The sequence below is a fragment of the Panthera onca genome, chromosome B1, assembly GCF_046562875.1.
Source record: "Panthera onca isolate mPanOnc1 chromosome B1, mPanOnc1 haplotype 2, whole genome shotgun sequence".
Lineage (NCBI taxonomy): Eukaryota > Metazoa > Chordata > Mammalia > Carnivora > Felidae > Panthera > Panthera onca.
The window spans coordinates 63107436-63117665 of NC_138342.1; the positions used below are offsets into that span (position 1 = coordinate 63107436).

At 42.7% G+C, this 10230-nt stretch overlaps 1 protein-coding gene across 4 annotated transcripts in view; it reads right to left on the bottom strand.

Annotated features, from left to right (window-relative positions):
* The window catches only part of CNOT6L (CCR4-NOT transcription complex subunit 6 like), a 121789-nt gene extending 112013 nt beyond the window's left edge, over nt 1-9776 (bottom strand). The window contains exon 1 of one of the 4 annotated variants that reach the window (XM_078446001.2): nt 9218-9776. Coding sequence is in view for 3 of the 4 variants with exons in the window: in XM_078445999.2 (XP_078302125.1) it covers nt 8858-8862 (5 nt within the window). In the remaining variant the exon portion in view is untranslated. Of the gene's footprint in view, nt 1-8857; nt 9174-9217 lie in introns of those variants that run through there. The other 3 variants (XM_078445999.2, XM_078446000.2, XM_078446002.2) reach the window with 3 other exon arrangements.
* Nucleotides 9777-10230: the final 454 nt, after the last annotated feature.

Below are 10230 nucleotides of genomic sequence, written 5' to 3' on the forward strand. Positions count from 1 at the left end.
TCTCAAAAATAAATAAACATTAAAATTTTAAACTAAATAGATAAAATAAAAAGTGTTTACCGAATCAGAATTTAACTGCATATAAATACAATTAAAGTTCCAAAAATTAAAGGGTAATCACATCAACTGAAACATAACCTTACTTTGCAGAGTAAAATTTCCTAAGAAAGCTATCAAGTTTTTTAGAAAACTTACAAAAACAAAACTATTCATGCTGAAATATTTGGGGGAAAAGTCTGGTAACAACCAGGTTCAAAGTAAACATGGAATTCTTCATTAACCATACCCTTGGGATGCTGGAGTGCCTCAGTCGGTTAAGCATCCAACTCTCGATTTCGACTCAGGTCATGATCTGGCAGTTCGTGAGTTCAAGCCCCATGTCAGGCTCTGTGCTGACAAAATAGAGCCTGCTTGGGATGCTCGCTCTCTCTTAAACTTAAAAACAAAAAACACCATACCCTTGATATCACAAAAGTTTATTCCCATCTTTTTAATTCTATGATTAGTTCTTCATTTATGATTCAGTATTCTCTCTGCTTCTTGTATCCCCCACCAAACTAGCTATTAATGTAATCACGGGAAAACATCCCATTTTTACTGAATGTTTTTCAAAAGAAACAATATTCTCCACTGCTCCTCAAGGATGTAAGTTATTCAGAAAATCTTCAGAAAAGGATTAAGAACCCTCCAAGTGTGCAAATGGGTCAATGGGAAAACATTAGAGAACATAAAGGAGTAGGGAGGGGAGGAAATAAGGAAGAAGGAAAAAAAGGGTAGGGAAAGCTAGGCCCTCATTACTGGACACAGTATCTTCACTTTTGTAATTCATATTCCGTATTTCCCTCAAAAACAACCCTAATGCCCCAAGATCCCTTCATGAGAAAAACATTCAACAAACTAGTTACAGAACTTCCTCAACCTAGCAAAGAGCATCTATTAAAACCTCACAGCTAACACCATACTTAATAGTGGAAGACTGAATGCTCTCCCCCAAGATCAGGAACAAGACAAGGTATCTGTTCTTGACACTTCTTTTCAACAAGGTCCTGGAGGTTTCAGCCGAGATAATTAGACAAGAAAATGAAACAAAACACATCCAGATTAAAAAAGAAGTAAAAACTATCTCTACAGGTGATATGACCTTTGTTATACAGAAAATCCTATGTAATGAACTAAAACAGTATTAGACCTATTAAGTTCAGCAAGGTTACAAGATACAAGATCAATAGACAAAAATCAATTGTATTTTTATATACTTGCAATGAACCCAAAGATAAAACATTTACATTTACAACAGCATCTAAAAGAACAAAATATTCAGGAATAAAGGCAGCAAAATAAGTATAAAACCTAGACTCTAAAAACTGCAAAATATTATTGAAAGAAATCAAAGTAGATCTAAATAAATGGAAAGATGTCATGTTTGTGAACAGGAAGACAGTACTGTTAAGGCAATGCTCCCCAAATCGATCTACAGATTTGACAAAATTCCGTCAAAATTCCAGCTGACTTCTTTATAGAAATTGACAAGGAGATTCTGAAATTCATATGGAAATAAAGGACACCCCAAATAGCCAAAACAAACTTGAAAAAGAACAAAGGTGGAGGACTCACACTTTCCAATAACAAAGATATAGCAGTCAAGACAGTACTTTGGTATAAGGAAAATCAAACAGATCAACGGAATAAAATTTTAAGTCCAGAAATAAACCCTCATGTTTATAGTTAACTGATCTGAGAGGAATAACAAGACAATTAAATGGGCAAAAAAATGGTACCGGGACAACTGGATATCCACGTTAGACTCCCTACATCAGGTCATATGCAGAAATCAACTCAAAATGGATCAAAAATCAAATGTAAGTGCCGAAACTAAAAAAAACTCCTAGGACAAAACAGAAGGATAAATCTCCATGACCTCAGATTAGTAAATGATTTCTTAGATAGGACACCAAAAACACAAGCAACAAAAACTTAGATTAGACTTCATCAAAACTTAAAAATTTTTTTCTTCAAAAGACATCATCAGGAAACTGAAAAGACAACTCACTGAATGGGGGAAATTTTTGCAAATCATGTATGTGATAAAGGACTGCTTTCTACATATACAAAGGACTCTTACAACTCAGTGATCAAAAGATAAATAACAATTTAAAAATGTGCAAAGGATTTGAATACACATCTCTCAAATATAAGTACATAGATAAATGATAGATGATAGGTAGAGCTATACAAATGGCCAATAAGCAAATGAAAAGACACAGCATCCTTAGGGAAATGCAAATCAAAACCACAATGAAATACTACTTAACACCCACTAGGAAAGCTATGATCAAAAAGACAGATATAACAAACGTTGGCAAGAATGTGGAGAAACTGGAGCCCTCCTACACTGCTGGTAGGGATGTGAAACATTAAGGGTGCTTTGGAAAACAGAAGTTCCTCAAAAGTTTAAACATAAAGGCACCATGGGGTGCCTGGCTGGCTTGGTTAGTGGAGCATGCAACTTTTTATTTCGGGGTTGTGAGTTCGAGCCCCACACTGAGTGTACAGATTACTTAAAAAGTAAAATTTAAAAAAAAAACAAGGGGTGCCTGATTGGCTCAGTTGGTTAAGCATCCGACTCTTAATTTTGGCTCAGGTCATGATCTCATAGTTTGTGAATTCCAGCCTGGCATCAGGCTCTGTGCTGACAACACGGTTCCTGCTGGGATTCTCTCTCTCTGCTCCTCCCCTGCTTGTTGTGCTCTTTATCAAAATAAACATTTTTAAAAAAATTAAAAACAAGCAAACACAGAAGTACAATATGATCCAGCAATTCCACTCCTTGGCATATATTCAAGAGGGCTAAAAACTATGTACACAAAAACTTGTATATGAAGTTCATACCTGAATTACTTATATAATAGCCAAAAAGTAAAAACAAACCAAATGTCCATTAGCTGATAAACAAAATGTAGTATTTATCCATATGAAGGTATATTATGCAACCATAAAAAGAATGAGTACTATAACATGAATGAAACCTTGAAAACAAAGTGAAACAAGCCTGTAATAAAAGACCACATACTGGGGCATCTGGGTGGCTCAGTCGGTTAAGCCTCCGACTTCAGCTCAGGTCACGATCTCGCGGTCCGTGAGTTCGAGCCCCGCATCGGGCTCTGGGCTGATGGCTCAGAGCCTGGAGCCTGCCTCCGATTCTGTGTCTCCCTCTCTCTCTGCCCCTCCCCCATTCATGCTCTGTCTCTCTCTGTCTCAAAAATAAATAAACGTTAAAAAAATAAATAAATAAAAGACCACATATTACACTACAGTTACATTTGTATGAAATGTTCAGAATAGGCGAATATAGTCAGAAAGCAGATCAGTGATTGCCTAGAAGTAAGCATATGGGAGAATGGCGGGGGGGGGGGGGGGGGTACTCTTAAAGGATACAGGATTTGTATTTCAGGTGATTAAAATGTTCTAAAACTGTGGTGATGGCTGCACTACTGTGAATATACTATACACTACTAGTTATTTAAATGGGCTATTTCTATGGTAAATGAATTCTATTTCAAAAAAGCTGTTACCAAAAAAATTCTCTCAATTTAAGTAGTCCCTGACCCACCCACCATTCCATTTCATGTTACTCCTTCACAGAATGTCTGCAACAGTTTATACTGTAGTGACTTGGGCTTGTTCATTAAATGTTTTGAAATAACTAAATCATATGTTTTATCTCCTTTACTCATAACCTACAAGTTTTGCAAGGGTTTCTTCTAGTTCTTTCATACTTCTCTTTAGAATCAAGTATAATAATGGATACAGAATGGGCCCTCAAATAAGGGCTTAAATTTTCAAAATGCAAAATGTTAAAAATATGTACCAGGGAGAAGTTAACAAGACTACTCAAAAGTCTTCCTTTTGGGGAATATAGATATAGATAGATAGATAGATAGATAGATATATAAAACTCCTATAGATCCCTAACCAAACTGTTCAAAATAAAAATAAGTGAAGGAGAACACAGCACTAAGCTTTCACATTACAATAATCCTAAGTAATGAAAGAGTAACTTGTAATTCAATTAAAATTAAAGTTGTCCAGAGATAAAATTCCCTTAACAGGCTCAGTGTTAGTGCAGTTAATCAAAGAAAATTGTAATATCTTCATCATGAAACATGAGCACAAAGTTAATAATTAAACCTTTGTTGTTTATTTGATGATTTTATTGTTCTTTCAGGGTGAAGTCTCATATATATTAAGATGACTTTAGAATTACAAAAACTGCAACAGCAAACAGTAAAACATAGTAAGGTCCACAAAATTTCCTTAAAGTTAATAATAATATTTTATCCTAATAGAAAGTAAAAATTCAAAACTGTTTGCCAAGAAACTATAACCCAGAAACTGAAATTCAATGGATTTCAAAGTACAAAGAGAAAAAAGCTCCAACAGCCAGAACCCAGTAGACCACAATGAGAGTAGATAACTAGACAGTAAAGGAGAGACCTACTAAAGGTTATAAAATCCAATTGTTATGTTCTCTGTGAAATTTCTCTCTTTAAATAGCATGATTTCGCTTGTCATTCAAAGTCCTCACAGAAAAGAGCTCTTCCTCCTCTTGTGGCTTTAACTCCTTCCTTCTCACCCCACAGGGCCCAATTTTACTCTTTGAAGATGGAAAGCAATTTTTAAGTATCATAACTCACCTTTTTGACAGAATTTCATAAATATATGCTACCATCTAAAACAACATCATGAAATGCCCCAAGCTGTCCACCATCTGGGGACTACATTCCCATCTCCCTTGCATTCCAATAAGGCTCTGTGACAACTTCTCACCAATCAAATGTGGGCAGATGTTGGTCACTTTAAGTCTGGGAGTTCTTAAAAGGCCAGTAAGCAACATGCAGGGCTCCAAGGCCCTAAAGAATGGTGGAACCATACATAGATATAAGGAGTCAGGGTCCCTCAAATACCACACAGAGGAAAGCAACAAGTCTGCTAACCAGGAGCACCTGCACAGAACTGTTACACGTGAGCAAAATACAAACTTACATGTGTGAAGCCACTGAAATTCTGGTGTATTTATTACTCTACTTAACATTATCCAAAGTAATATGTGCACAAGTTTAAGTATTTCAATTCCCCCTAATTAAAGACATTTATAAGGGATGTTTTGGAAAGACTGTTTAAAAGCCCATTTAAGTAACATTAAATTTTAAAACAATTTTCCACCTTGGTTTTGTTGTAACATAATTACTTTAAACAACGATAGAATGAGCAGTTCCACTGTTAATAAATTTTACTGTCCACATGTCTTAATATTCAGTACTTTCATGATTACCAAGAAATGTTTTCCTCACAACAAATGAACATAGGAGAAGGGAAGAAAAAATAAGATAAAAACAGAGAGGGAGACAAACAATAAGAGACTCTAAAATAAAGAGAAGAAACTGAGGGTTGCTTGAGGGGAGGTTGCTGGGGGAATGGGCTAAATGGGTGATGGGCATTAAAGAGGGCACTGGTCAGGATGAGCACTGGGTGTTACATGTAAGTGATGAATCACTAAATTCTACTCCTGAAACCAATACTATACTGTATGTTAACTGATTCAAATCTAATAGATAAATTTTAAAACGTTAAAAATATAAAAGCCAAAACAAAAAAGGTTTTCCTCAATTTTCACAAATAAAAAAATTATGAAGTGTTTTAAAACACTGTAATTCATAATGTTTAATTTGTAATATCAAATGTTCGCCCTAGTTAAGGACAAAATTAATTTCTATTTCATTGTTTTTAAAGTATTAAAAATTATAGTTTTAGTATATTTACTCATTTTATTATCATTCATAATCCTTAAGGAAGAATTAATTCTTCCTTCCTTTATTTATTTTTTAATTTTTTTTTTTTAACATTTATTTATTTTTGAGACAGAGAGAGACAGAGCATGAACAGGGGAGGAGCAGAGAGAGAGGGAGACACAGAATCTGAAACAGGCTCCAGGCTCTGAGCGGTCAGCACAGAGCCCGATGCGGGGCTCGAACTCACGGACCGTGAGATCATGACCTGAGCCGAAGTCGGACACTTAACCTACCGAGCCACCCAGGCGCCCCTAATTCTTCCTTTAAATATAACCATATGGCAGATTAATTCTGTTCATTGTAAATGCACACACAACCATAAGACACACTTTAACAAAACCATGATATTTTGCATTCTACTCTCCTTCACAAAAGTGTCGAAATTTTGGAACTATACTAGTTTGTTTTTTTTTTTTTTAACCTTAGCATTGCTGATATAAATATAAATAAGGCCTAACTGGGAGCCCTGCATTAGTAAATAGATATTACAAACTTAAACCAATGAAACTTCTCTCAACATCCTCTTCACCCTGCCCTCACCAGAAAAAAAAAAGAAAAAAAGAAAAAAAAAATCCTTTCAACTTCTCCATTGCCTTTACCTTAAATTGCAAATCATTTTTTCCCACCAAAATACAATTAAAATGAAATGAAAAACACATTTACGACTCCAAACAAAATAATAAAAATGGAAAACTATTGAAAGTTGATTATTTTTCCTTAAGCTATTCAAGAAAATATTCCAAGAGGGTTTTGTTTACCAAATCAGTCAACATGAACTAAAAGAATTACACAGCAATTTTTTTGGCACTTACACTTTTGTATAAAGGTAAACTCTGATTCCTTGATCCATTTTAATGCTTGACTGTATGGGAGCATGTATGTGCTGTATACAGCTTAAGGCACTATTTCCAGGGCTACATAGTAAGAATTCATAAAAAGTAAAGAAACTGCGATGGCCTATTCAAAAATACTAGGGAAAAAAAGTATGACTAGATAGCCTCTATAAACTAATGTAGTAGGCTACTTTAATGATAGCCTTATTTCTAGGAAAAAGACAAAATACAACATCAAGAGTTGTTTATATATACCTTATGTATATCGAAGGACTCCGAAATGTTCTATTGTGATTTTTTAACTTACAGTTACATAATATTGTTCTCAGTTACCAAACGGGTATTTGTACTTAAACATGTGTTTCAATGCCCACAATCAGGGCTGCAGGAAGAAGAATATTTAACTAAGCATCTACTATGTGCCAAACAAGTTTTCTCATCCTACCCCCAGGACAACCTTACTATAAATGTATTATCTCCTTGTTACAAATGAGAAAACAGAGGCTGACACACATTAGGTAACTTGCTAAGGTCAAACTGCTAAGAAATAGGGCACAGCCAGAGTTCTGAGGTCTGTAAAACAAGTCCTTTTTTCCACTTAACTACAAGTGTTGTTTTTCCTGCAATGGTCTTAGAAAACAGCTCTCCTTCACTCCTTTTCTTCCCTCCCAGTGAACAGCCTGGAACATTTCTTTGTGAAACCAGGTTTAGAAATGGAGCTATCTGGCCATTATATACAGCATGGTCTGCGAGGATCAAATCTGTATCATGACTTTATCTATAGGGCTTTAACTAGATGAGCTAACTAACTGCAAACGAAAAGAGGGTGCAGTAAAATAAATCAGCAAGTAATTATCCAAATACGAATTTATATTTGGGTCTAATTTGCACTGTGTACCTCTTTGCAGGTTGAGCTTTATAGTTCCATTCTGCAAAACAGCCTTCCAGAAACACCCACTGGGTAAGCAAATAAAGGCTGTTTGATCTAGGTTTGGAAGACTGAGTGAAAACTTGTTTGTAAGCGACTATCTTGATTGGCAATTAAGATAAGTAGAGACAATAAAGTAGTATCTCCTAAAATGTAGTACTGTGCTTCCAACGTGTGCAAACTGCTTAGCTAAACTCCCTGAAAACAACCCACCTAAACAGCCTATAAACTAAATAGGACGATGACAGCTACAGTAACTTCCTCTTCCTCACCGACCTCCTCGGCTCGGCGTGTACACGCCTTTCCCCCTAGGAGGCAGGATAAAACAATTTCAAACGTACAAAATCGATCCAATCTCACCAACACCACAGAACAGGGAAGCCAGCTTCCATTTCTGCCCCCGCCTCTCAAGAAAATTCTTATCTTAAAAAGATGCATATATCTTATCCACGAAAAAACAGGCAACGAAGACTGAAAATGTGCACTTAGTCCCTCCACCCAGCCTTCAGAGAAAGATGAAGAGAAGGGATCTGGACACCGCGTATTCACCAGATTTACTGCTTTGATTCACTTTCCCTCGGGTCCCACCGTCGGCTAGGGGAAGAGCTTGCAGTTCGAACGCCAAAATATGCCTTCGCCTCCCCTCAGCAGACGCGGAGGCGGCCGAGGCGACGGTAATCCGCGCGTCCCGCCTCCGACCCTCACCTGCCCAGGCCCGAGGCAGCGCCCTGGGCCCCCGCGGGCCCGGCGTCCCGGGAGGCGTCCGAGAAGGCTGGCGGGAGGCTGGCGCGCTGGCGGGCGGGCGGGCGCCGAGGCGGTTAGGCCGCGCTGCAGGCCGGCGCGCTTCCTGCCGGGCCCGGGAACAGCGGCGCGGCCCCGACCCGCAGCTCTCCCGGCCTGGCTGCCGTGCGTGTGCCGCACACACACTCACCCTCCCCGGCCGGGTCGAAGCCCGAGCAGCGCTCACCTGCGAGGCACCGGAGCCTCAGCCACAAAATGGGGGTAGGGGGAGGCACGCCACTCGAGGGTCCCAGACACACGAAATCCACCCCCAGAGTCCAGGGCCCTGGGCGCTGACCCCCGCCCCCCACCCCCAACACACACCCCGGAACCTTCGCCACCTCCGACAGCGATACGGGTCAGCCCCACACCCGACACACACCCACTCGCTCTGGGTCCTCAGGCAGCCTCCCCGCCGGCCAGGGTCCCAACTCGCACACCCACACGCACATTTGTCCCTCTCCCACCTCATTTCCCCGGGGACGCGCTCCTCTTCCCAACACTCTCGATTCTACTCGGAGGCACAAAAACACTCTACCTCATTCTCTTCCTCTGGCCCAGAAGGAGCAACAGCAGCCATTTCCCCGCGGCAGGGGAAACAGACACACACACAAACACGCGCGCGCGCGCACCAGGCCCCCACAGATGCTTCCCCTCCGAAGCCGCGGCCGCAGACGCAAACACAAACACCCACGGGCGGGCCTCACTCCCGCCCGCCCCGAAGGGAAGCGGCCGCGACAGGCAGGGCCCGGACCTGGCTCGCGGGCGGGTGGGCAAGCAAAGGCGCGGGGGCCTGGGGTCGCGGAGGGCCTTTGCCCCCTCCTCACCTGCATTCAGCGCGCCGGGGTCCGGGCGGCGACGGCGGCGGCGGCGGCGGGGCGGCTGCTGCTGGTGCTGGTGCTGCGGCGGCGGGGGAGGCGGCGGCGGCGGTGGCGGCGGGGCTGAGGGCAGCAAAGACATGCAGGCAGCCCGCCGGGGGGAGAGGCACCGGCCGGAGGGGACGCGGGGCGGGCGGGCCGGGCCGGGCCGCCGGAGGAACAGCAGAGGCGGCGGCGAAGAAGACTGCTGACCGGAGCGAGGAGACGGACTGGGGGCGGGGAGGGGGACGAAGGGCCGCGCCGCCGGGTTTCGGGGACGGTGACCCTGGGCACTCAGGAGAGGCCCCGCGGCCGCGGCCGCCGACGCGAAGGCCCCCCGCCGGAGGAAGCTGCGCCCCCGCAGCCTCTGAAGCCGCGGCAATTACTCCGAGAGCGGCGCAGAGCCTGGCCTTGGCCTTGGCCTCCTGGCGCTGGGGCTGTCGCCGCTGCGGGGGTTGCTGCTGCGCCTGCTGCTGCCGGGCCCGAGGCTGCTGCACAGAGACGCTAGCTTTCGGTGCCTTCGCTCTCGCTCACACACGTTCACACCCCCGAGGGCCGGGGGAGAGGCGTCCGCGCGATATCGGTATTGAGATTAATAACAAGGTGCAGAGAGTGCGAGAAGGAGGAGGGTTGATTGACGTGGAGGGGCTGGCGAGAGTCAGTCACTCCCCTGCGCGGGGGGGCTGGGCTGAGGGGGAAGGAGGCGGAGCTCCAGCCCGGCGCCTCGGCCCCGCCTCCTGGTCTCCGCGTTTCGTCCTGGCGCGCGTGCGCGCGCGGCTGCCAGGAGTCTTACCCGTTTTCTTCTTTACCCTTATTGCTTTTTTACTCTCTTTTCTTGGCTTGAGTGACGAGCTGGGAAGACTGGTAAGGTATCAAAAATCCACGTCCACAAACCATGGTGGGGAAGAGACTGGCGAACCCTCCTCACCCTGTGTTCGTGCCTGGACTCCGCGCCGTTTACTGAATGCTCTCCAGGGGCTGCC